The 26,778-nt window shown below is 40.1% G+C and overlaps 7 protein-coding genes across 9 annotated transcripts; 4 read left to right on the top strand and 3 right to left on the bottom strand.

Moving 5' to 3' along the window:
• Positions 1 to 2: 2 nt before the first annotated feature.
• LOC127239600 (probable auxin efflux carrier component 1c) lies at positions 3 to 3,381 on the top strand. The gene is made up of 5 exons (XM_051257834.1): positions 3 to 1,705; positions 1,820 to 2,099; positions 2,207 to 2,450; positions 2,607 to 2,683; positions 2,864 to 3,381. The coding sequence occupies exons 1-5, from the start codon at positions 430 to 432 to the stop codon at positions 2,928 to 2,930; spliced, it is 1,944 nt and encodes a 647-aa protein (XP_051113791.1). The 5' UTR covers positions 3 to 429; the 3' UTR covers positions 2,931 to 3,381.
• An 870-nt stretch (positions 3,382 to 4,251) lies between these two features.
• LOC127239722 (calcium-binding allergen Ole e 8-like) lies at positions 4,252 to 7,102 on the bottom strand. The gene has a single exon (XM_051258001.1). It carries the CDS (start codon positions 6,873 to 6,875, stop codon positions 6,354 to 6,356), a length of 522 nt encoding a protein of 173 aa, XP_051113958.1. The 5' UTR covers positions 6,876 to 7,102; the 3' UTR covers positions 4,252 to 6,353.
• Positions 4,815 to 5,555, top strand: LOC127239158 (thaumatin-like protein). Its single transcript, XM_051257193.1, has 2 exons — positions 4,815 to 5,172; positions 5,251 to 5,555. The coding sequence occupies exons 1-2, from the start codon at positions 4,815 to 4,817 to the stop codon at positions 5,553 to 5,555; spliced, it is 663 nt and encodes a 220-aa protein (XP_051113150.1).
• A 1,696-nt stretch (positions 7,103 to 8,798) lies between the features above and the next one.
• On the top strand, positions 8,799 to 10,687 carry LOC127266550 (ras-related protein RABA6b-like). The gene is made up of 3 exons (XM_051296825.1): positions 8,799 to 9,099; positions 9,236 to 9,676; positions 9,968 to 10,687. Exons 2-3 carry the CDS (start codon positions 9,408 to 9,410, stop codon positions 10,488 to 10,490), a joined length of 792 nt encoding a protein of 263 aa, XP_051152782.1. The 5' UTR covers positions 8,799 to 9,099; positions 9,236 to 9,407; the 3' UTR covers positions 10,491 to 10,687.
• A 44-nt stretch (positions 10,688 to 10,731) lies between these two features.
• Positions 10,732 to 12,345, bottom strand: LOC127266542 (peptidyl-prolyl cis-trans isomerase FKBP17-2, chloroplastic). Its single transcript, XM_051296813.1, has 3 exons — positions 11,784 to 12,345; positions 11,534 to 11,578; positions 10,732 to 11,385 (listed from the first exon to the last, which is right to left on the bottom strand). Exons 1-3 carry the CDS (start codon positions 12,191 to 12,193, stop codon positions 11,013 to 11,015), a joined length of 828 nt encoding a protein of 275 aa, XP_051152770.1. The 5' UTR covers positions 12,194 to 12,345; the 3' UTR covers positions 10,732 to 11,012.
• Positions 12,346 to 12,670: 325 nt separating this feature from the next.
• Positions 12,671 to 18,201, bottom strand: LOC127266535 (uncharacterized). The gene is made up of 4 exons (XM_051296803.1): positions 17,934 to 18,201; positions 17,005 to 17,799; positions 13,538 to 13,609; positions 12,671 to 13,422 (listed from the first exon to the last, which is right to left on the bottom strand). The coding sequence occupies exons 1-4, from the start codon at positions 18,048 to 18,050 to the stop codon at positions 13,267 to 13,269; spliced, it is 1,140 nt and encodes a 379-aa protein (XP_051152760.1). The 5' UTR covers positions 18,051 to 18,201; the 3' UTR covers positions 12,671 to 13,266.
• Positions 18,202 to 20,525: 2,324 nt separating this feature from the next.
• Positions 20,526 to 26,673, top strand: LOC127240480 (mitogen-activated protein kinase 9-like). 3 transcript variants are annotated; one of them, XM_051259190.1, is made up of 12 exons: positions 20,526 to 20,979; positions 21,091 to 21,601; positions 22,279 to 22,690; positions 22,784 to 22,911; positions 23,014 to 23,073; positions 23,447 to 23,596; positions 23,760 to 23,915; positions 23,997 to 24,134; positions 24,207 to 24,283; positions 24,839 to 24,940; positions 25,905 to 26,133; positions 26,439 to 26,673. In XM_051259190.1, exons 2-12 carry the CDS (start codon positions 21,332 to 21,334, stop codon positions 26,508 to 26,510), a joined length of 1,794 nt encoding a protein of 597 aa, XP_051115147.1. In that variant the 5' UTR covers positions 20,526 to 20,979; positions 21,091 to 21,331; the 3' UTR covers positions 26,511 to 26,673. The 3 variants fall into 3 exon arrangements, with proteins under 3 accessions (XP_051115147.1, XP_051115156.1, XP_051115163.1); XM_051259199.1 differs by having other exon boundaries at positions 20,532 to 21,601; positions 22,282 to 22,690; XM_051259206.1 differs by lacking the exons at positions 20,526 to 20,979; positions 21,091 to 21,601 and adding an exon at positions 21,793 to 21,810.
• Positions 26,674 to 26,778: the final 105 nt, after the last annotated feature.

Genomic DNA, 26,778 nt, shown 5'->3' with positions numbered 1-26,778 from the left:
GACGGGGTAAAAATGAAGCTGAAGGTGCTGCTTGTAATCGGGTTTGGAGGTGGTGGTGGTTGTCTCTCTATACTTTTAATGCTAACACTACTATTACTGCTGCTGCTACTACACTACACTACACTTGTTAGAAGGGGAGGGAATTCACTGAGTGACTTGACTTGACATACGTACATACATATATATAGAGCATACCCCAGCCAGCACATTATGATTATACTCTTCTCTTCTCTTCTCTTTCTCTTCTCTGCTCTGCTTTCCACACAATTATACTTCTCTTATCAACCAAGACACATGAACCCACCCTCTTCTCTACTTCTCTTCTCTTCGAATCCGATCCATTTCTTTTCTCAGGCTCCAAGAGTGAATTAACTAATTAACTAACTAACTGCTGCTTTCATCTGTCCTGTCCAGAGAACCACCCAAGATATGATCACTGCATCTGATTTTTACCACGTCATGACCGCAGTGGTGCCGCTGTATGTAGCCATGATCTTAGCCTACGGCTCTGTCAAGTGGTGGAAAATCTTCACGCCTGACCAGTGCTCCGGGATCAACCGCTTCGTGGCGCTATTTGCAGTCCCTCTCCTCTCTTTTCATTTCATAGCCACGAATGATCCGTATGCGATGAACCTGAGGTTCGTGGGCGCCGACACGCTCCAAAAACTCATGGTCCTGGGGCTGCTCGCCGCCTGGTGTCACCTGAGCAAGTCCGGGAGGAGGAGCGGGGGCTGCTTGGATTGGGCAATCACGCTCTTCTCCCTTTCAACCCTCCCCAACACCCTGGTCATGGGAATCCCTCTGCTCAGGGGCATGTACGGAGACTTCTCGGCTGGCCTGATGGTGCAGATTGTCGTGCTGCAGTGCATTATCTGGTACACTCTGATGCTCTTCCTCTTCGAGTACAGGGCTGCCAGGATCCTCATCTCTGAGCAGTTCCCGGGGCCAGCTGGAGCCTCCATCGCCGCCATCCGCGTTGATTCTGAGGTCACGTCCTTGGACGGGAGGCGCCACCCTTTGGAGACGGAGGCCGAGATCAAGGAGGACGGGAAACTCCACGTCACTGTCAGGAGGTCCAATGCCTCAAGATCCGATATTTATTCCAGAAGGTCGCCGTCGTCTATTGGATTCTCTTCCTCCTCCACCGCTCCCTGCAGGCCTTCCAATCTTACCAATGCTGAGATTTACTCTCTGGGGTCCTCCAGAAACCCGACCCCAAGAGGGTCTAGTTTTAATCACTCGGATCATTTCTACCCCGTCGGCAGGAGCTCCAATTTTGGGGCACATGATGATGCTTATGGTCTCCCTGCAGGGCCGCCAACTCCAACTCCAACTCCAAGGGCTAATTCAAACCTGGAAGAGGAAAGTACTGCACATAAGCTAAGCTGGTTCTACACCCATCAGGGAACGAGTAACAATGCACATACACATACACATTATCCCCCACCAAATACTACTGTAGGTAAAGAAGCCAATATTGGAGCCAAGAGGCAGCAGCAGCAGAGTAGGGAAGAATATTGTGGGAAAGACCTACACATGTTTGTTTGGAGCTCCAGGCAAAGTGCCTGTGCCTCTCCAGCAGTTTCAGTTTCTGACGTGTTCGGAGGAGGGCACGGTTATGGAGCATTTGAAGGGCATGATGATATTAATGGAAAAGAAGTTAGAGTTGCAGCAGCAGCTCCTCATGCGTCTCCTCCTGGAAAAGGTACGTACAAGTACAACGACCTTTATTTAATCAAATCTTATCCAGCGATGTTATTTTTCTGATTCTAGCCAGCTAATTAACAAACAACACCCTAAATGAATACGACTTTGGTAGAAGTACTAGAGGAGGTAGAGGGGCAAAGGGAAAATGGAGAGGAATACTCCGGGAGAGATGGAGATGGTGATGCAGATGCAGATGCGATGAGGTTTAGAGTAGAAGAAGTAGAAGAAGAAGAAGAAAAAGCAGCAGTGAGCAAAGTGAAAGGGGGTGGGTTGGCAGTGCCTGCAAGTGTAATGACAAGGCTTATTTTGGTGATGGTGTGGAGAAAACTCATCAGAAACCCCAACACTTACTCCAGCTTAATTGGGATAGCCTGGGCTCTGCTTTCATTCAGGTCGGTCCCAGACATATCAATCATGAGATGAAATCGATATGAACTAGTATATACTATATTGAACAGAACTCCTTCATCAAATTATATATATTATACTATTATGTTAGGTGGCACATCGCAATGCCTGCCATTCTCTCAAAGTCCATCTCCATAGTGTCGGATGCGGGGTTAGGCATGGCCATGTTCAGCCTGGGGCTGTTCATGGCGCTGCAGCCGAGGATCATATCATGTGGGAACTCAGTGGCAGGTCTTGCAATGGGTGTGAGGTTCGTGGCAGGTCCTGCTGTGATGGCTGCTGCTTCCACTGTCGTTGGCCTGCGCGGTGTTCTCTTGCGAGTTGCCATTGTTCAGGTGCATGCCAATATTGCCATTATTAACTAACTTAATCAATTAATTGTACATTGCATACTATACTATACTATGACATCGTACATTACCAGTGCACTGCGTGCGTACAACATATATATATAGAGAGAGAGAGAGATAGACTCATGCACGTCGTTGCAGGCTGCTCTACCTCAAGGGATTGTCCCCTTCGTGTTTGCCAAGGAGTACAGCCTCCATCCTGATATTCTCAGCACTGCGTAAGTACCCCTCCCTCCCTCCTTTTTATTTATAAAGCAAAATTGTTCATAATTCTTACGTGGTTTTCAAATCCAGCGAAAATTTTTTCTATATTTTATAAATTGCATGACGATCCTTTATACTTTTGACGACTGCATCTATATATGTATGTATGTATGTATGTATGTATTTGCATGCAGTGTGATATTTGGGATGCTGATTGCGCTGCCTATTACGCTTGTTTACTACATTGTGTTGGGGGTATGAATCTGATCCGATCAGCCTATCTAGATCCATCCATCCATCCATCCATCTCAAGTTTATGAATTAAGAAAGCAAGTTAAGGTCAGTGAACACACCTGACATGCATAGATCCATTGCATCATGAAGATATCGATCAAAGAAAGTTGGAGCAGGGAGGGAGGATTCAAGCTAGCTAGCTTCATGAATAATCAATTCATTTGAAGAGGTGGATGCACGAGCTAGCTATCATCATCAATAATTAATTTGTAGTATGTATCTCACAATTAATTAATCAGTTAAAAATATGCCTGCATGGATGCTGATTTGTGGGATCGCTGCATCATCTCTTCCAGGATCCATCAGGGTATGACTAGTGTAGCCAAGGTAGGCTTGCTACACAATGAAGTGTAATGGAAACACTATTGCATATATAATTTGACGATGATGATGATGATGATTGATTGATTGAATTATTATTCTTTGTGTTGCATCAGCAGAAGCTAATAAGAGTGACATTATTACTATAATCAATCAATATAGATGGTGATATATATATGTCTATATGTGGTGAGAGCAATGAGTAATTGGATGCTGTAAACACTGACTATTAATCCCTTCCACCGACCCAGCAGGAGGAATTAAATAATTCCTATAAGATAATTAGGTATTGGATCAGATGATGGTTGAGGATACGATTATACATACATATATGTGTAGATGATTGATATTATTCTGATGCTGATGCTGATGCTGAGCTGCAGTACCGCCCACCCACTCACTAACTCACTCAAGCTGATCAGTTTATATATACGTACATACGTGCATACCAATTAATTAGTAGCTTTTGCTCCCGAACCCCACCTGACAATGGCATGCCGCTTAATTAATTGTGGTGTGGTCTGCTTGCCGCGCTTTTCAATCTCATCGCCACGGTGCGTTGGAATCGGCACTCCATTCTTGATCAACTCACAAATCATGCTGTGTCTTTCGTTCCGTGTCGAACACCTTTATGTCTAGATTTCACATTATAGATTCCGCTATATATCTTAGTCATAGTTACTGCACTATGACATACAAAATAGAGATGAGTGATATCGATTTCCTCCATAATGAAATTCTGTAAATCAAATGGTAAAATCATTATGCTTCCTTGCCCGTCCCAACCAAACCTATAAATTTTGATCCTATTGTTGAATGAGTAACACAAATTTGCTTTAAGAATAGATTCATCTGTTTTTCTTAGCATATAATAACGCATATTTTCGTTGATGTTATTTTCATAAGTTCATAGAAGAAATAAACACTTAATTTGCTTCATAAGGGCTGTGGGTAATTTACATAGATATCATGATAACAAGAGTGTATATTAATATAATACAAATACAATACATAACTTAACATCACATGATTTAGTCTCATACAGCATATACAATGCTTAATTTTAGCACACGTTGTAATTATTAACAAATAATACGTCTTTATTATACATGTCTGCATTGATCCCACTCCCAGCATTTCCATTCCACCAGGTGCAGGTGCTGGTGCTGGTGCTGCAGGTGCTACTTAATCTTCTTCTTAATCAAGGCAATTATATAAGGGAGAGGGATTCCTCATGACTCAACTGTACTCAAGTCACTCCTTTAATTCCCCCTCTTCTAATTCTCTTATTCTGTATTTGCCATTTGCCCTGCCATCAAACGTACATACATACATAGATACATACATGCTGATTCCTCCTCGTCTTCATCATCTGAGCCGCCTCCTCCATTCGCTGCTTCTTTCCATCCCTACCCTCCTCCTTATCTCACCAGGTATGAATGGAATGGAATGATGTTGTTAGCTTTTTATCTGGCTATTTATATATATATATGTGCTGCAGTAGTGGATGCGGCGGCGTCAGGATCCACGATGACCGTGTACAACCATTGCAGATACCCGGTGTGGCCAGGCATCCAGCCAACTGCGGGAAAGCCGGTCCTGGCCGGGGGTGGGTTCAATCTGCTCCCCAACAAATGGTACACACTGGAACTCCCCCCAGGCTGGTCGGGCCGCATCTGGGGACGCCGGGGCTGCACCTTCGACGCGGCCGGGAGAGGGCGCTGCGCCACCGGCGACTGCGGGGGTGCCCTTCTCTGCAATGGCCTTGGGGGCACCCCACCCGCAACGCTGGCCGAGATTACGCTGGGTGGCGACCGGGACTTCTACGATGTGAGCCTGGTGGATGGCTTCAACCTGGGCATTGCCATAGTGCCCATATGGGGATCAGGTATGGTATTGTACACAGTATTTAATTGATCGACTCGTTTGCAGTATTCATTCATTCATCCGTCCGTCCATCCATTAGGCGGCAAGTGCGGGGTGGCGGGATGCATGCGGGACCTGAACAGGATATGCCCGGCGGGGCTGCAGGTGAGGTCGGGGAGGGCAGTGGTGGGGTGCAAGAGCGCGTGCCTGGCCTTCAAGAGCCCCAGGTACTGCTGCACCGGCAGCTTCGGCACCCCGCAGTCATGCAAGCCCACCCTCTACTCCTGGATTGTCAAGGCCGCCTGCCCCAGGGCCTACTCCTACGCCTACGACGACCCCACCAGCATCGCCATCTGCACCCGCCCCCCGGGCCCGGCAACCTACCTCCTCACCTTCTGCCCCTAGCTGCTGCTGCTAATTCACCTCAACTCAATTCGATAGATCCAGCACAATGCAGCCGTGATTCACTCACACTCACCGACTCAATTCATTATATTTTGCCTGCTCCTCCCCTCCTTGATATTGTGCTGCTGCAACATTATTCATTCGATCAATCACTCAAGAGTGAGTGAGTGAGCGAGTGAGTGGGCCAAGCGAGCGTGTGTAGTTGAGCTCTTCTTTGGCAAGATAGGATTGAGGTTAGGGAGTTCGATCGCGCAGGTTATATTAAATAAATGACCGTTTAAATTAGTAAGATACAACATCATTTAAATATTTATTTATAAAGGGAAGTCATTAACCACGCTCCTCTTGGGATAGAATGACAGAATAAACGCCATCAAACTAAATTCGTAAACTATGACAAATAGGAGACGGTGAAACTCGAATTCCCTAAGGTATTGATACCATATAAATGATGTAAATAATCTCACTCACTTAAAAATGATTTACAATTTAAAAAATTAGTGATAAGTGAAAAAGTTTTTTATCACAATATAATAATTTCGAAAATTATATCTATTTGATACGATAATAAATAAAATAAATGACGGATTCACGTAAACGTTAAGGGTGTTAAGATACAATATTATTTAAAACGGAAGTCGATCAATCGTGTGTAAAAAAAAAAAAAAAAAAAAAAAAAAGTCAACCTTGAGTCTTTAGTTGGAAGAAAGAAAAATAACTTGAAGTAACTGTAACTTCTTGATCAACTCTTACTAAGTGGAGTAGCAAGTTATTAAGTCTTCACTGCTACTGCTGCTGCTACTTCTTGTTGGTGGTCATCATCTTCCTGAACTCGTCGAAGCTGACGAAGCCATCGCCGCTGGAGTCCACCGCCTGGATCATCCCGGCGCAATCCTGCAGGGAGCAGGTCTCGCCGAGGCGCGTGAGTATCTGGTGGAGCTCGTCGGCGGAGATCTTACCGTCCTGGTCGCGGTCGTAGAGCTCGAAGGCCTCCCTCAGCTCCTTCTCGCCGCCGGCGTCGGCTGATTTGGGTTTGTAGGGGTCGGAATCGGGGCTGCAGAAGGCGGCGAATTCCTGGAGGTTAATGTGGCCGGCCTCGGCGGTGTCTATGGCCTCCATCATCTTGGCGACGTCCTCCGGGGAGGTGTCGGACTCGGAGGAGGATCCGAGGGCCTTGAGCACTCCGATGAGCTCCTGGGAGGAGATCCTGCCATCTCCGTCGGCATCGAACCGATGGAACACTTGTCGGACTTGGTCCATGTTCTGGAGGTAGAGCGAAGGCCTGCCGCTGCCGCTGCCGCTGCCGGAGACCGACGACATAATTAATTATACTTGTCAGCTCAGCTCAACTCAACTCGCTGTTCCTGTGCCTGCTCGTGTGTGTGTGTGTTTGTTATATACATACAGGCATACACTGCTGCTGCTGCTGACCTGCTATGAATATAAATACTACAGAGCCAGTGGTAGAGATTGATTGTGATTTGTGTCCGTCCCCTCCATAGACGATACGAAAGAGAGGGGTAGGAAGGGCAAAGGATTGGGATTGGAATCTGGACACAGATGCCAACTCATCTCATCTCATCTCATGACAACAGTCCGCGTGGATACGATACAAGAAGAGCATCGTTGCGGTGGTGCTCCGCAATTGGGACGCGTGTGCTGCTGTGTAGATATATTACAGCTACTCCCCTCCTATTATATTATATAATTAGGATAGGATTGGCGGTAGGAAGGGAGTTGTTCAATTAATTAATTAGTTCATTAATACCAGTAGTATTATTTATTTATTTATTTATTTAATGTTTGTTTCGTGTGTGGACGCATACGCGCGCTGTCGTGGCGAGGATGCTAATGCATTAAAAGCAAGCGACCCGACCGGCCGGCCATTGTCGTCGGTTCAGGATCCTTATTGAAACCCAAGTCCAAGTCCAAGCCCAAGCCCACCAAACCAGGCAGGCAGGCCGAAGACATCTTCTTGGGTTGGGTCATGTTATTTTGTGGCGTGCAATCACAATAAATTAACAACTAAGTGCAGATTGCAGAAGATTATATATGTTTCTATAAAAATATTAAATAAGATACCAATTTTTTTTTATACAAATCGGTAATTCTTCAAAACTAGAAAAGTCTAAAGGGAGTGAGAGCGAGGGAGTGTTGGCAAATGATCGTCATCTATCATATTTGCTTGTAAATGCGGCAAGGCATTGGGCATGGCCGTGGGCCTGCTTTCTCTCAATAATTTGTGGTTAAGAGTTTCTTTTTTATTTTTTGTTCTAACTTTGGTCTTAAGCAAAGCTACCGCCTTCCCTCTCCTACTTCCATTCGCTCTTTATTCAACATCATTATTATTGTTGATGCTTGATGGAGGGATGGGATCTATCACCTATCTCAGAATGCATGGTGCTTAAGTCTGACTTGATGATCAAAAATAAATTGAATGAATGAACTCGAACATCATTATAAAAGTTTCAAAAAAATTGATTTGTTAATTTTTAAATCAAAGGTTTAATATGGTTTGTAAATTTTTTATTCGAATTTGATTCTGATTTTTACAAAACGAAAATCAATCATAATTCAAAGTTTAGAACTGACCGGACCGAATGATGGTCCCTACCATCATCCACCATTGCGGGTGTGCCTTGTTTGGGAATTTTCTGTCCATCTTTACTATTCACTCAATTTTTTAAAAGAATTTCAAATTAAATATATTTTTTTTTATTTTTATATTATATTAAAATTAATTTTAGAGTTTAGGGTTTGAATTTTGAGTTGGGATTTGAGTAGTAAAAATTTTGAATTTGAATAGTTGTATAATGTAATGTTTTGAATGTAAAATTGATTTTTAGTATAATATAAAAAATAAAAAATAAGTGTTTGATTGATGTTTTTTGAAAAAAAAAATTGGATGAAAAGTATAAATCCAATCCAATTTCTCGAACAAACACGTTCTAAAAATATCATAACACTTATATATATATATATAACTGTTCACGTTCAAAATTTTTATTATTGAAAATCTTAATTTAAAATCAAACCGTTCAAACAAACACACCCTCCATCTGTTTCTACTGCTCCCCAAGTTTCTCTCTCACGTGTCCAAATATTAATGGGCCGGCCGGTCGTGATAGAAAGACAGAAATGTAAAGACTTTAAAACAAAAGTGCAAAAACAAACGCGGGGCCCCCATCACTCCCCTCTGTAAAGTCAGCCAATCCAAGCGCGAGTAGTAGGTTTGGCAATCAACACTCTGTTTTCAATTTTTGAACTTTGTCTTTGTAATGATCTTTCATAATTACAGAGTTTGGCACATTGCTAGCTCAGCTGAGCTGCTTAATGAAATGGAACGGTGGTGGTGAGACACTAATCATTAAGGAAGGAAGGAAGGAGCGAGGCGAGGGCAAAGGCATCAGTAAACTAACATGAGGAGGATCATCTGACCCCGCCCACCATCACCATCATCACCTCACGTCGTGTATCCCCTCCCCGGAACCGGATCAACAGCCCTCGTACGGACATGCCCCTCAACTGCCCTGCCTAGCTCCTTGTGAGTTCAATTACTTGGGAACTTTTTCTCTGTACTCACAAATCCAAGTCATTTCATTACCATCATTCTCACACACACACACACATATATATATATAGCTATAGCTATGTATGAGTGAATTTATTATGTCTTGCAGTCATCATCATCATGCACAGTCTTCCTCCATCAGCTTGTTGCCAATTAGATCACTGATCCGGATCCTGCTTCTCCCATCCCATCCCATCCCCACCTTGAGCTTGAGCTTGAGCTTGGTTGGCACATGATCTGTCTGAGATTGGACAGGTGTGTTCACTGATGGTATATTATATATGATGGCGAATAACAAGAGGAAGAATGAAAATAATAGTAATAGTAGTAGCAGTGGTTACTCGTTGGACGAGGAGTGCGACTATCTGTTCAAGGCTGTTCTGATTGGGGACTCGGCCGTGGGGAAGTCCAACCTGCTCTCCAGGTTTGCGAGGGGCGAGTTTTGTGTGGACTCCAAGCCCACCATAGGCGTTGAATTTGCTTATCGGAACATCAAGGTCCGCGACAAGCTCGTCAAGGTTCAGATTTGGGACACTGCCGGCCAAGAGCGGTCGGTACAATTCTATTCTATTCTGGCTGCCTGCCTCCCTCCCTCCTATTATAATTTACAGTATACACACGCGCGCACACACACACACACCCCACTTGAATGCACTTCTTTGATCGAATTTGCTTGTTAATCTGGTTTGAGTGTGATGGGATGTGATGTGATTTGATGAGATTGCAGTACTTGCTTCTCCCTTGCAAATATAATTGCATCACATAATAGTGTTGAGTGTTGAATGAACATATATATAGTAGTAGTACTATCATCTAAGCTAAGCTAAGGAAGGTGGTGCAGATTTAGAGCCATCACCAGCTCCTACTACCGGGGAGCACTGGGCGCTCTGCTGGTATACGACATCACCAGGCGATCATCCTTCGAGAGCCTGAGAAAGTGGTTGAAAGAGCTGCGTGAGTTTGGGGGCCGCGACATGGTGGTGGTCCTGCTGGGGAACAAGTCGGATTTAGGGGGCCACTCGAGGGAGGTGAACCTGGAGGATGGGCGGAGTCTGGCGCAGCTGGAATCCCTGTCTTTCCTGGAGACTTCGGCCAAGGACAATCTCAATGTGGAGGAGGCCTTTCTGCAGATGATCACCAGGATATACGAACTCACATGCAACAAAGCCCTGCTGGAGCCTAAACTTGGCGGCGACCACTGCGACTGTTACTGTGAGGCAGCAGCAGCAGCGCCCAACACACGGGGGGCACAGATGAAGATGAAGATGAAGAAGAAGGAAGAGATTATATGTTTTGAGGAGGATGATCAAAGACAAGTTTCTGCCACTAAACCACCAGGCCCTTATTGCTGCCCCTCCTCATAATAATATTCCTGACTGATTGATTGAAGAAGATGATTATGGATTCAATTATATTAGTATTATTCAATCCCATCTAATCTGTCCGTCGGGTTTTGATGCATGCATGCATGCGTGTTGTAGACAGACAGACAGCATACTCGCTCCTGAATCCAGATTCGATTTGGGTAGTCAATGCAATGCAACAATTAATCAGAGGCTCACTACTCTCTGGTTCGCATAGCTAGCTGCCCTCGAACTTAATCACTTGGTGTGTATGTGTAGGTCATTTCATAACAAGGCAATAATAATTAATAGTATAACAATAGGACATGCAGATATGCATGTATGTATGTATTGATGACAGAAGGAGGAGGGAGGTGTGTGCAGATAAGCAGCAGCAGCAGCCCCCAATTCTAGACGACTATTTCTATCCATTTAGGGTTCTTTCTCCTCCTACTCGGTGGAGGGGAGGGGGGAGGGGAGGAGAGGAGAGGAGAGTATGTCAGCGTGTCCCTCCGTCCGTCCGTCCATTTGATGATGGATCATTCATGAAGGTGCAGTGGAGACGGTGTCTATCTGGACGAGGTATTCGAGGGTGGCAAAGGGAGGAATGTGGTGGATGCCGGCATCACCGTAACCAAAATCAGCGCCTTCTTCCCCGAAGGCCAAAGAGGGGGGAATGACGGCCCTCCGTATCCCGCCGGCCTTCATGCTGCCCAGCACATACTCTATGCCTTCACACACACCCTTGCTGTAGGGCCTTGACCCCATCACCAGAGCCAACGCCCTCCTCCTCTCCCCCTCCTCAAATGTGTCCACAAATGTTTCTCCGCTCCCCTGCACGCTGCCCTTCAGTTTCATCACCACCAAGTCCCCGCTCCTCGGAGACGCACCCCCGCCTACTCTCAGATCGGTGTATCTGATCATATCATATTCAAACCCAGCCAGCCATAGCGTGAGTGAGCGTGTATCTGATGAGATGATGATTGATATACAGGGAGGGGAGACAGGCACTAGTGTTGTCTTGTCCTGTGCTGTGTAGATTGGTGACATTCATACATACGTACCTGATCCCACTGGGCAAAATGACCTCTTCTTGCTCCTCAACTACCCTGAGGGAATGAATGGATGAATGATGAAATCATTCATGAAGAATTATGGGGGATCGAGTTAGTTGTTCATGAGTCAGTGTAGGGTCGTAATAATAACAATGGTTCATGCATAAGCAAGTAATGAATGAAAGGATTAGTAGTAGTACTAATAACAGGTTAGCATTAATCGATACCAACGGTTATTAACTAATTAATTAATTGATACCTGGTGTTGGCGGCTTGCTGTGAAACTTCGAGTCGGGTCTTGATTTGTTCAGACACGACACCGACGGCAAGAAAGGCAACCCATGCCAGACCAGCTCCAATCCCAAACCGCCTCGTTAATGTGGATGCGATCCAGTCGGTAGAATCCACAGCAGTAGTTATTGTTGGTTTGGGCTCTACAGAAGTAGAACAACTTTGGCCCCCCGCGACCACATTTGGAGGCTGTGCTGAATGATTTGCAGCTGCAGCAGCAGCAGCACTAAGCTCATGTTGAGCTGGTGGAGTGGCGGCGGTCTGATTTGGTGGCGGCGGAGCCTGTGAAGATAAGAAGGCGTAGTAGTTGCTTCTTGCTGCGGCGGGGCGAGACGGAGACACAAATGGTGGCGCTGATGCAAACAGGGAAGCCATCATGGATGTATGTATGTTTCTGATACACACCACACACGCAATTGGAAGATAGATAGGCGGATAGATTCGATTGTAAGATAGGCTCCACACAGAGAGAGAGAGAGAAGGGTGGGATGGGAGGTGTTAGTGCTATCCATCTATCAATGTCATGGTCTGGTGTTGTGTTGTGCCTATGCCGACCATACTATAATACCATACACACTAAAAATCCAATCGGCAGAAATAACCTACAAATATTCTTTCTACTCTATGTGTTTTTCTTATAATGTTGTTGGTGAGTCTACATTTGGCTGACGAATTTAATAGAATGAAAACCAAACCCCACCCTAAACGAACCTTGGATGACAGATTAGACTAGATCGATCAAAAAGGCTTCAGTGAGTCACCAACCAAGGCAGGGACAACACCAACTCGGCCAATCTCTTGCAGGGCTATTCATAGACATCGAAACAATACAATCCAATAGGACACATATCACAATGAACCTAGATCCTCCTGGTTGTCAGTGACTAAGGAGCTGTATCAATAATATCAGTACAAGATGTGTAAAGGAGGTATATTCCAAAATATTACCACAACAAGCTCTCACTTAACCCACACTAGTTTCAATATCGATGCCCTGGCAGCCCTCTAGTCAAGTCAAGTTAAACAAATGCTCGTCGAGATGTGTCACAGACCCAATGGTGAGGCATCTGCAACACTACACAAGATAGGCATCTGCAACACTACACAAGATCTACTACGTCTAAGGGTAATGCACTACTCCCCCTAGAAACCACATACAAGGAGGAGAATGCCACATCACATCCACAACAGTCAATTCCTGTTTGACATATTTGCTTCAATACAAAACCTAAATAAACATAAAGAGAGGGAACAAAGATTATGCGTTTGGTTAAGCCATGGTATAAACCATCTTACATATTCCAATAGTTCACCAGCCACCTGTTTTCTTCTTCCATAAAGTGTGAATTCTGCTCTCTAGGCAAACCATCCTAACTGTTCACAACACCAATCCCTCATCCTCCAAATAGTCAGCGCTCATAGTTTACTTCTCTTTGCCGGTTAGCAATTCTTCAATTGTGGGCTGGATGCTGTGGATGTGGCATTGGAGAATTTGATGATCCACTTACACTTAATGCAAACATTTCAAGCTCTTGTACGGCACTAACTGCATCTTCATTGCTCAAGTATGGTTTTACGAACGATGCTGTTTGCTTGACTCTTGATTGCTGGCAGCAAGTTTATTATGTAAAAGTAACAACATGAAAACCATCAGAGGTATATGTACCAGATCAAAACAAAAAAATATATATATATATGTATATAACACCATATGGTTGTTACCAGATTTTCGAGTTTTGCTTTGAGATCAAGATAGGCAACTAGCAGCTGGGAGTCTCGAGATTGTATTGACGTCTGGCAATAGTTAAAATAGTTAGCAAAAGCTTTTATTTTCTATACATGATCATGACCGAAGAGATGCAAAGAAATAAGGGGGTCTACAGCTACTGAGATAAGAACACACTGCACTTCCTCCACCAGATTATATGGCCCCCCAATGTGTTCAAAATCAAAAGTAAAAATAGGACAAGCTAGTAAATTATGATACCAAGTATAAAAACACATTGCATAGTGGGAGATGCTCCTGAAGGTTAAAAATTGGTAATCTATACCAGAAGCAAGATTCAATGATAAAGAGATGATAGGTTATTTAGAAGATTATGTCAGAACTAGCATCATGTCATTAGTAATCACATCACATTAAAGATTTCTGAAAACGCATTACAGTAGTATGCTGCAGAAGGTGTTGCATGAAGAAGGTTATGCATGAGTTATGGGTTGGTTGTGATTATGACATTGCAATGAGTAGGTGAAGCTTTGGAAGAAAAAAAAAATGATGATTACCAACTCAAAGTTCCATTGCTTCAATCAAATCTCATTGTGGTTAGCTGACTCAGTAGTATATACTATCCCCTCCATCCATTAAAATTATTTAGGCCTGACATGGGAATTAAAAAAAATAAATATTTTATTGAAAAAATGATAAGTAGTTGAGGTATTTTTGGAAATTTAGTTAAAAAGTAAATAAATGAAGAGAGATAATGTAATAAATTTAGTGATATTTGTTGAAAATAAGTGTTGAATGGAAGGTAATAATCAAATATTGATTTGTTGACTTTGCTAAAATTAGTAATGAGATAAATTTAGTAGATAGAATAAAAAGGAAAGTGAGAATAAATTTGGCTGACTGAGGGAGTATATAGTATCTTCTTCTATCAATTAATAGAACACATAATCTTTCCTGATAATGTTTTACATTTTTCCTAAACAACCCATAAATACCATTCTGAAATGCTAACATGTTTCCAATATAACCATGTCCATCAGCAACCTGTAATTGGATTATATGGCTACATTTGTTTCCATTATTGCAACATTTCAAGTTTCAAGCCCAAGCACTTGTTTGTGCACACACTCTAGAAAAAGGTTACAAAACAAAAGAAAGCTTATCAAAACTTTACAAACGAATACAAAAAATTATAACACCAAATGATTTACATCTACTGAAATTCAATATCTATTGTGATTATACACATATTCTAATATATCATTATCATTCTATCAAATTTAGCATGTCCGCAAGCACATAAAATTTTCATTCATAGGACATTCTTTTTGGTTCATGCACACATACCCCCCAACATCTCAAATTCAGTTAACAATATCATTTTTATAATTGTTCTTGCAATATTGGTCTGCTCATTTTGAGAGACTTTACGATCACAAAGTATGCATGATGCACTATCTAAATTATGTTCATCCGATTCTCCATTATGTTCAACACTATTAATACTTATGGTTTAAATAATTCATAGCCACTTCTAAATTCCATAACTTGACATGATATGGGTTCAAATATAGTTTACCAAGTAATACAATCATAACACTGTATGTCACCATAACCATTGCTACAAATTGAGGTGTGAGATTGTGGAATTTTTTTTTTTTTTTTTTCCTCTTTGAAGCTAGGAAGGCATTTTTAAGTTCCAATGATAACAGATCCCTATGCTTGGTTTATGCATATTCGAAGGAAACCTAAATTACTCCCTACGTCCCACTTATCATGCCCATCCTTTCATTTCGTCCCACTTATTTTGTCACTTTCTTTTCTTGAAAAAAAATTTATATACTTTAATCTTATTTTAAATTTTTTAATTTATAATTTTTTTAAAATTTTAATTAGACTAATTAGTTATTTAATCTTAATCTATAATTATTTTTATTATATAATAATTATTTTCACTAATATATTCTTAATTATTTACTAATTATACCGCTCCTAAATTCTCATATCTATAGTAAAACAGACATAATACCCAGAATGGAGGGAGTACAATTTTAGCCTATGAATACCCCACCTCTCAGGGTGACTGGGTGAATCCCACCCATGTGGGAATTGGAAAATATAGAGTTACTTGTACATACCAAAAGTAGTAATATTACTTTGTTGTTGATTTAAGAGGTTGATATCTATATTAACTGGCATCTAGGGCTGTGTTTGGTTGTAAGTTGGAGTTCAATTGGCACTGCTCCTAATATTTTTAATCTCAACTATCTTCTAAAATTTTTCATGGTGGGACTCATGTATAATCTTCTATTTATATGTCTATAGAATAAACAAATATATTTATATGCATTCAAAACTCTTTGGATGTGTTTACTTGTGAGATCGGAGTTTTGGTTTTGAATAGTAATATTTTGAATTGAAATAGTTGTTTAATGTATATAAATATGTATTAATATGATATTTTGAATATAAAATTAAATTTTAGCGTAATATAATAAATGCAAAATAAATATTTCGATTCGATATTTTGGTGGTAAAAATTAGAATATTAAAATCATTTTAAAATCACACAAATAAAATTGTATAAATGACTTATGTTAATTATATATAAATACATAATTGTTATTGATTTTTATTATATAATTCTATTCCCTACAAAATAGCATTCATATTTAATATATTTAATGACATAAAAATTAAAATAGTTCAATCCATATCTTAAATTTATTTTTAATCAAATATATATATAAAATAGCATCATAAATCAACATTAGCCAGACAACATCTCATTTCAAATAGTAAAAGCGAACTTCTAAACACAATTTGAAACAATGACCAAACAAACCCTAAAGTTCTCGCGCGCATGAAGTGTACTTTTGAGTGGAATATATGAAAATAGTAAAAAAAATTATTTGAATTAGAACAAAGGGAGTATATTTTTGTAAGGAACCGTGAGGTTGCATAAAAAAATATTAAATTAAAAAAAAAATACTCTGCCAAGCTAGTAGGGGTTTGTTCTTTCAAACTTTTTTTTTTCTGACACAATATCCAATATATATATTATATCCTCTTGCAAAAGTCAAAGATAAACATAAACTATTATTTGTTATATTAGCGACATAATTTCTTATACTTCATATAAAAAAGATCAAAACAGAACACTAAAGAAACAAATCCTAGGCATTTTTCTAAGTGTGGGATAACTTGGAGTATCAGACATACATGTATTAATCATCAGTTAAAATCTTATCATCTTGCTCTATGGAAAACCAATTCTGAAGAATGCTAGACTAAAGTTGAACAGCTACATACTGCCTAATTTCATGATTTCTGAAGCCCCTAGATATAATGCTTAGCGGCAACATATTTGATGAATGAACAGAAGAAGAAAAAATAATGGTTAGAGCAGCAATTAATCATATGAATGTAGAAATTTTCAGTTCACAAAAGCAAGTTCCTTTACCTTTCTAGGGCGGCCCAAAGGCTTGCCAGAAAGCTTCCTAGGCGTCTTTGGCTGCCCACTGGTAAGGATCCTGGGTCTCTTTGCATCAGTAGCAGCCTTTGGTGGCCGACCTCGGCGTTTCCCAGCCACACTTGCGACTCCATTTCCACCACCAACTACAGGATATGCACCAGCGCTAGATGTCGGGGCAACCCCTCCCCCCAAGACAGGAGCTAAATTAACAGATTTGGGTGGCCTCCCTCGCCCCTTCTTCGCTCTCCCAACTACGGCGGGGCCGGGGCCATTCTTCTTGGGCCTCCCCCTTCCTCTGCCACCACTCGGCTTTGGAGCAGGAGCAGGAGTAGGCTTAGATGCATCTCCCTGCCTCCGCGGACGCCCACGGCCTCGCACAGGCCCATTAATCGGGCCTGCAGGAGACCCGCCGGCTGCTGGAGCAACATGCGGCATCGAATTCACGTCGCCGCGAGGGGCAAATACAGGAAGGGCTGCTGCTTCACCCGCGCCGACCTTGGGCTTGGGGGGGCGTCCCGGCCGCCTCTTGGAAACAGAAACAGGGCCAGATTCAGAAGAAACAGCGGTGAGAGAGCCGTTAAGGGCAGATCCAGGACTGGGCAGCTTGTACGAGTTTTTGACCATGACAAGGTGGCCATTGACCTTCAACTGCTTAAGGGTGTGGGTCAGGAGAGCGGAGTGCATCGGTGGGAGGTTAGCGTAGCGAGCCTCTATGTAGCTAGCTATAGCCCTCCTGCTGGACCCGCCTGGCTCGTCCAAGGCCGATACAGCCGTCGTTATCATCTGCCCGCACACCAACAAAATTACTTTTTTTTTCTACTACAAATCAAAAGAGACTACACACTTGAGAGCTGTAATAGGGTTTCGCCTAAGCCTTCAATTTCCGGGTCGGGGGTTTGCTGGAACGAAGTACTTACCTCGGCATACGAAGGGTGGGTCTGAAGGGGAGGCGGCGCCGGGGTGGGGTAACTAGTAGCTGCAACGGGGACGGGGGCCGGTGGCGGTGGCGGTGGCAGATCCGACAGTGGGTCCATGCCCGCAATTTTGTTTTATTTTATTTTTCAATCCTAGTGGAGAGAGAGAGAAATCAGAAAGACGAGAGCCTGTAAGAGAGAGAGGTGGAGATGGAGAAGGGTGCAAGGATTTAGGTGTGACTGGGGTGGATTGGACCGTTGGAGAAGCCAGCCACTCAAAAGAGAGCTGGGTATTTTTAGGGTGTGTTTGTTTAAGGGGTTTGTATTTATAGTTGGAATTTGAATAGTAAAAATTTTAAATTTGAATAATTATGATGTGATATAAATAGGTGTTGATATTATATTTTTAATGTAAAATTGATTTTTAGTATAATATAAAAAATAAAAAATAAGTGTTTTGATTTAATATTTTTGAAAAAAATATATATATAGTGTATTTAATGGAGAATCACCCAAACAAACACACTTGGAGCAAATGCAATGGTTTATGTGTAAAAATCCATCGTCCCAATGGTGGTGTAACGTGTATCCTCCCCTGTTCTGGTCATGGAAAAAGTGAAATAAATAAAAAAATAAATTTTTGTTCAAGAATGAAATTTACATGGCTTAACTGACGTATTCAGATTTATTCAAAATTTGGCAGAAAAAGTCGCACAGTGGTTCTCTTAAATCTTGTCTTACATGGTGTTTGATTGGGGGATTGAATTTAATTTTTACTATTTTTTTTAAAAAAAATTAAATTAAATATTTATTTTTTATTTTTTATATTATACCTCTGTTTATATCATATCATACAACTATTTAAATTAAAAAAATTTACTATTCAAATCTCACTCAAAATCCAAACCCCTAACAAACACACCCTAAAAGTTTTTGCCTTCTCAAACCACTTCTTCACGCCTTCTACTGCACCAGACTGCGTCCAAGCTTGGCTGTAAATATGGCATCAAGAAGTTGATCATTGTGAATGCAATTTTTTTTAATCTGAATAAAATAGCCTCTTTAAGCGAGAGAACCCTTCTATCTATTGCTTTGCTCTCAGGGGATCGCCTTAGTTTGAAGTATTGCGATATATATATATATATATAATGTTTTTCGTTAAGTATAATTATTTTTTTTTTCATTTTATTTTGTAAAAAAATAAGAGTTTTGTTTAGGTAGAGATTTTTGAAGGTATTTGAAATTTTAAAAATTTTTAAAAAAATAAAAAGTTAATATTTTATTAGATATTTTGTGAGAAAAAAAAAGTATATGTGATATGATATTTTTTAAAAATAAAAGTATCAAATGAGTGAAATGTATTATGTAAACAAAACTTAAAATTCTATTTCTTAATTTATTAATCATATTTCCATTCTACATACTCTTGCTAGCAATATTGAATTTAAATTGATCTCATTAAAGATATTAAATATCATTTATAGATTTCAAACTAGCATGTAATTTTTCATAATGCAATTCTTCGATTTTTTTAAGAATTGGTATAATTCTTCAAATTTAATTAATTTTTCTTTCACCGCAGATAAATGAAGCTAAGAATTTTATGCATAAATGAAACTCGTGCCCTAAGTTTTGTACCAATTCCTTTTAAGTGTCACAAGTTTTGGTTGGAAATGAGCAATGTCAATTGATATTAGTCCGTGCATAATTAACTCTCAAACCATATTATGTATAATACTCAAATGTTTCAATTTTTCATTGTATATTTGACTATAGGCTTTTGCCAAATATGTTGCACTATCACAATAGTTCAAGATAGGTGTAATCGGTTTCAAGCACAATGAATTCTCATGAGTCAGATTGTGCAATTATTTTGCTTTTTTATCGGCCGTCACTGAGACTACAAATTTAAATTTCATCGTTGATTGTGTATGTTAATTTATTTTTTGAAAGTCTACAAAATAGCATTTTATTAAACTATCCAAAATCAAAATAAAAAATTTGATTTGAATTTTTCATAATTTCAAATTAGTTTAAATTAACTATTTTATACATTTCAAATCAACATACTTAAATTTAAACCAATTCAAAATTTGAAATATAATATTTTACTATATTTTGAAAATTCTATTTTGTCTCACTTTGGTAAATTTTAAGTTCTTCAAAACAATCTAGTGCAACAAACAACTTAAATAGTAAAATTGTCGCACAGACCCATATCAGTTATATGCATTCTCAATGAATTACTGACATAATCAACCAAAATTTCTATGCTAACAAATAATACAGTATATATTGTATCTTATCATAATATTTTTATAACTAAAAAAAAAATAGTAAAAGAACCTACTATTACTTTTTTCATTTTTTTCTAAAAAAAAATCTACACACAACTTTAAACAACATAACACATTATGGAGTATATAATTTGAAATGAGAACTCAATAAAATACTCAAAATCATATACAGCAGCACAGCGGTGGTAGGAGAAAAGTAGATTCAATGTAGCCAGTTTTGACCATACAGTTGTACATAGCTTAGCCGGGGGAGATGGGATTACATGACATCCAAAAACCCCATATAGATACAGATGTGCCAGCCCATTCCCATTCCCATTCCCAGATGTGATCTGATCAACAGCTTGACTTTTTCTCTCGTCTACTCTGCTTTGCTCAGATCAGACGAGACGAGACGAGAGAAGACTAGAAACACTCTACTTCGGCTCCTTCGACTATCTATTTCTCTATCAAGCAGTATCATCACCTCGGCTAGATCTCCCCTCTCCCTTCTTTCCTTCCCTCTGCTTCTTGATTCTTTTAATTTATTTGACTTCCTTAAATTACTCGTCTTACAACTTCTTATTTTTCTCTAGAAACACTCTTCTATTACTTTAATGGCCAAGTTAGGAGAAAATCAAAAGAAAGGCAGGTCTCATTCTAAGCGGAAAGAGATATTTATTTATTACCGTAGTTAATTACTTGGACGTCTGGGATGTGCGGAAGTAAAATCAGATGATATGAGAGATGAAAAATGACTGACGAGTTCACAAGTAAAAAGATCATTTTTCGTTAAGCATATGCAAGCAAGCAACCAAAAGCACCCAACCCGGCGTGCGTGTGAACTTCAATGCCTTTGAACAGCTTTTAATTTTGCCTGGCAGGCTGCTGGAGCATATAAAGCCAATGGTCCAAAGTCAGATACACGCATAAAGTCCAAACAATCGATACAGAGAGAGAGACAGAGAGAGACAGAGAGAGAGCGAGCATTGAATTTGTTTAGAGTTTGCCGAGCAGAGTCATCGTGGAGCAAACAAAAACTCGACAGAAAGAACACCAGCAACAAAGGAGCGGTTTTTTTGTAACTCTAGTTAGTGAGTGCTGTGGTGGTGTTTGTTATACCGTATGGGGGGAGGGACGTTCGTGGATGGCGTTCGTCGCTTGTTTCAACGTCGCTCAACATCTGTCTCCACCTCTTCTTTCACTCCTTCCAGTTACAGTACCAGCCACAGCAGCGATGAGCAAAACTCGCAACAGGAGAAACAGGAAGGCGAAGCACAGCACAACGATCTTACGATTTTGGTAGACTTTGACATTTCTGGACTCAAGTTAATCAAAGTCCCTAAGCGGGTTAATTTCCCTATCTCCGCCCCCTCCATGGATCCCCACAAAAAGGTTGCATTTTTATTGCCCTTTTCCATCATTACTTCCGGTTCTTCTCTCCTCCTCCTCCTTTCCCTCTCTCAGAACATTTTTGTTTTTTGATAATGGGGATCGGTTAGATCTGTGTTTCCTTCAATTAATTGATCGCAGGGAAATGATCTCAAGTTCCATTTCTTATTCGTTGTTCCCTGTCTTCAAAAAAGCTTTTTACGGTCGGCATGGTATATTCACATGTTCTAAAATTTCTGATTTAAGTTATTTTCGTGGAAGCCGTTTTTTTCTAGGTAGTTCATTTGATTTATAGCGTATTAGAATATTGTAGCTCTTCTGGTTGCGGAGTTCAAACAATAATTTACTATTCGCATTTTTTTGACGTTCTCCTTGAATAGAATCAGGATAAGTAGAGAGTTATTGGGAAATATGACATTATGTGCAGATGACTGTTCAAGTGGCTTGACGCTTGCTGACTTTTACTTTCGTGCTTCTGAGATACATTTTCGTCAATTGTGGCTTTTGTGCCTTTAAGACAGTATCTGCTTGGAGCTACATTATAATTTTCTTTTAGCTGCTCATTTCCCACTCTCAGTCTATGCAAGTGAATATAGGGTTGGGTTGGGAAGTTCACTAATATCAACAAATTCTTGCAGTTGTTTGTAGACTCAATGTTTCTAATTGGATTGCCCTTTTAGCAGAAAGATGTGGAGGCTGAATTCTTCACGGAGTATGGGGAGTCCAGCCGGTATCACGTTCAAGAAGTGGTTGGCAAAGGAAGTTATGGTGTTGTCTGTTCTGCAATCGATGCATATACCGGAGAGAGAGTTGCAATTAAGAAGATCAATGATGTGTTCGAACATGTCTCTGATGCCACCCGCATCCTCAGAGAAATCAAGCTTCTTCGGCTGCTCCACCATCCAGATGTTGTTGAAATAAAGCACATAATGCTTCCTCCTTCTCGAAGAGAATTTAGGGATATATATGTTGTCTTTGAATTGATGGAGTCCGACCTTCATCAAGTGATTAAGGCAAATGATGACCTTACACCTGAGCATTTTCAGTTTTTTCTATACCAACTTCTTCGTGGCTTAAAATATATCCACACAGGTTGTCATGTTCTTTTGGCGTCAACATTCTTAATTATTTCAGTTTCTCCCCCCAACCCCCCTCTTACTGATATGTGTAATTTGTTCTCTTCAGCAAATGTTTTTCACCGTGATTTAAAGCCCAAGAATATACTAGCTAATGCTGACTGCAAGTTGAAGATTTGCGACTTTGGTCTGGCCCGTGTCTCGTTTAATGATGCCCCATCAGCAATATTTTGGACTGTAAAGGAGATTTCTCTTTGATTTCTTTTTTTCCTTTTTTTTTTCCAACTCCATGTGGTGTTTATTTCCTAAGCTTTATGGTTTGATCTACTTTTTTTGAAGGATTATGTTGCAACCAGGTGGTATCGTGCCCCTGAGCTGTGTGGTTCCTTTTTCTCTAAAGTAAGTTTATATTTCATCTGCTAATTGTACACCCTCCTTGTTAGGATTTTGTGACCTTTTGCTGATATTGTAGATATTTATAGAATGTCTTCATCAGCCTGCCTTGGATTTTTGTTCTTAAAGGGCTTGAATAAAAATCTAATCTAACATTAGTTTTAGGCCATCTGGTAAGAGTATTCTTTTCAGTTTTCCTAAAAATTCAGGAGCATAGAATCCTACTGGCTCATGCATGCGTGCTGTCTATTTTTAATTGACAGTCATTACTGTCTGGAACTTATGATATAGGCTATTTGATGCATATCTGTGCTTATAACAATACTTAAGAATATTTCTCTATGATATCTGAAGTTTCAATCAAATTATGATTTTGCAGTACACCCCTGCCATCGATATTTGGAGCATTGGCTGCATATTTGCGGAGTTGCTTTCTGGAAAACCATTGTTTCCTGGGAAAAATGTGGTGCACCAATTAGATTTAATTACTGATTTGCTTGGGACTCCTCCTCCTGAAGCAATTACGAGGGTTGGTTAAATAATCCCATTGGTTTCATTTGTTTGTAATTATTAACATATTATAACAAAATAGATTAGTATATCAGAGGCTGATAAAGAGATTTTAAATGCTTCCTTCATTTTGAAGACTAAGAAAGAACAGTTTTTGAGCTTTATTGTCATTATAATGGCAGATTAGAAATGAAAAGGCGAGGAGATATCTCCTCAATATGCGGAGGAAACCACCTGTTCCATTTGCACAGAGATTTCGCAATGCAGATCCTCTGGCTCTTCGCTTGCTGGAGCGACTCCTTGCCTTTGATCCCAAGGATAGGCCAACTGCTGAAGAAGTAATTTATTAAAGGCTTTGGATTGTTCATTTCTAATTATGTTATCTAGCAAGAATGTTTTTGGAATTGTGATGTTTGCAGGCATTAGCTGATCCCTACTTTCATGGTTTAGCAAATGTGGAGCATGAACCATCAACTCAACCCATATCAAAGCTTGAGTTTGAGTTTGAGAGGAAAAAGCTGGCTAAAGATGATGTTAGAGAGTTAATTTATAGAGAGGTAGGGCACGATATTTGCTTAGTTTTAGTTGTGTACCCTTACTCTAAACACTAATTTTCTCCAAGCAAACAGATTCTAGAGTATCACCCTCAGATGCTTCAGGAATATCTCCGCAGTGGAGATCAGGCTAGCAGCTTTATGTATCCAAGGTTAGGCCAACCTGGAACGTAACTAATCTATTTTGCTTGCTATGAACCCAAAGCTATTTAGATCTATAACTTTTATTGCTTGCATATATCTGTAATTCCATGATATTTGATCTTGTCATTTGTTCCAGCACTGTGTTTTTCATTTTCCGGTTATTACATGTTCAGCTTTCTGTTACTTGAGAATCTCATTAATATATATAACAATCTCTTTTAGCCCCTGCTATGAATTCCTAACAATGATATCCAATTTTTTTACGAATCAAATCCCCTGTATTAGTTTTCCAAGAGGACACAATATTGAATGCAGTTCATTCAAAAGTAAAAATATGTGGGAAATATCATGTTGTGTCTTGCTCGTTCAGTTTTGTCCTTTTCTTCTATTTTGTCAAAATGAATGCTTGTTGCCACCTAGATATAGTTGGCGTTCTTCTTGTGTTATTTTGATTGTTTAAAATGTATATTATAACAAATTGCTTTGTTGAGTTGCCATAACTTGGATTTGTACTTGTTCTATTCAATACATTGAGGTATGATAGTGCTATTTATACAATGTAGTGGTGTCGATCGGTTTAAAAGACAGTTTGCCCATCTTGAAGAGCACTACGGTAGAGGTGAAAGAAGCACTCCTCTACAGAGGCAACATGTTTCATTGCCTAGGTATGTGGGTTTTACAGATATTATTGTCAATTTTTAACTTACTGTAGCATGTCTAACAGTATAGTTCCTAATATCGATCACATGAAGTGGAATTATTTATTTAATAGGAAAATCATAAACTAATTCTTGCTCTTTTTGACCATGTCTGCTTGTGAGTCTGTTCATAAGTGGATAAATACCCCCTAGCTTGTTAATTTCAACATGGTATTTCATTGTTTAAAATATACTTTCTATCAAAAGACTTTGCATGAACGGTCAGAGATATTTAATTGTAGTTAGTCATTGCTCTTTATGTAAAACTACCTTGATTAGTCCCCTTTGTTTTTGCTCTTTTATAAAAAGTCGAGCTGCAGGCATTATTAGTTGTCAAATGACTGAAAACTTACTGTGAGATGCTTGTTCAGAAATCATTAACAAGCCTGCATTCATCATTCCTCTGGGATTTTCAAATTATTTTATTTTATTTTGTGAGAAATGGCATGTTTTAAAATACCTGCATGAGCCATGTTTTATGTAACTGTTTTATAGATGAAATAGTGAATCCAGCATTCTGTTTCTTAAATAAATTAATAATCTATGTTTATGATTCCTGAATCCTGTCATAATTGGTCTGAAGTGGATCACCCATATTCTTCTTTTTTGTATGGTTGTCGAATTTTTTGTTGCTTGTTAGAATTGTCATTAAACTTTTGGTTGCCATTTTCTTCTATGAAATTGATGTGAGTTTCTTAGCGTCCGTGTGCTCAGCTGCACAACAAATGGCTTTCTATGTTCTGTTATGAAATATGGGAGCAGGAATGGTTGGTTGCTCAACCTTGTAGTTGTAATTTGTGTTACCTTATTCTGATGCTCAAATAGCCTGTCTTGCCGGCTGTGTACAGATGAGTTTGAGCGTTGAATTAGTGTTTCTACATTTTGCCTGCAGTACACATTAAATTTTATTTAACACTTGTTAATGCTTCAGGCAACGGGTCCCTGCACCTAAAGATGACGGCACCAAAGATAATGATTTTGAAAAGCCAACCACAGCTTCTGTTGCTTCAACTCTCGATATTCCTCCTGAAGGATCAGAAAATGCAAACAGGAAAGCACAGGATGGGCAGAATGAGGCAAACAGTGCACGTAGCTTGCTAAAAAGTGCTAGCATCAGTGGTTCTAGATGTGTAGGCGTCGAAGCGAAGGACGATACAGAAGTAATTTTGCTGCTTTCTATTTCTCATCCTTGCTTTCCTCCTTTGCCAGGGGTAAATTTAGTCTTCAAGCGTAAAGCAATAAGATTAAAGTGTAGATGGGGGCAATAGTTTTCCTTGTTGCGTAGAGCATGGGATGAGATGATTGAATGAATATAGTCAACCATGCAATGGGTAGCTATCTGTGCGTCTGTCTGTCTGTCTGTACGTCCGGGGCAATCAAAAGAAGGGAGGGAGGACAGGACAGTCAGTAGTTATAAGCTTATCTCCTTCTCAACTAATAATATTGCTTGATTTTGATTTGACAGGAAGAAGCAGTTACGGAGGAGGCTGATGCCGATGGGGGGCTGTCAGAGAAAGTTGCTGCTCTGCATGCCTGAGTATCTATCTAACCTATATCGATGCACGCTCTCGCCGAACAAAGTAGTTGTATCATAAATTTAATTTAAGGTAATGGTGTTTGTTGTTATGGTGTACGGCGGAACTGGAACGGGCCAATTTGATCGTGGTCAATCATCGGAATTCACACTCTTGCTTTGGACTTGTTTGATCGCCATGCCCGTCATAAATAATTTGGTCGTTTCATTGCACAACACACATGTTCAGCTATTTATATGAGATGGGGAAGAGGCGACTGAGGCAAGGGAA

This window comes from Andrographis paniculata, unplaced genomic scaffold (assembly GCF_009805555.1).
Source record: "Andrographis paniculata isolate CXL003 unplaced genomic scaffold, ASM980555v1 Contig18END, whole genome shotgun sequence".
In the NCBI taxonomy this organism is placed as follows: Eukaryota; Viridiplantae; Streptophyta; class Magnoliopsida; order Lamiales; family Acanthaceae; genus Andrographis; species Andrographis paniculata.
This window is presented reverse-complemented; position numbering and strand designations above follow the sequence as displayed.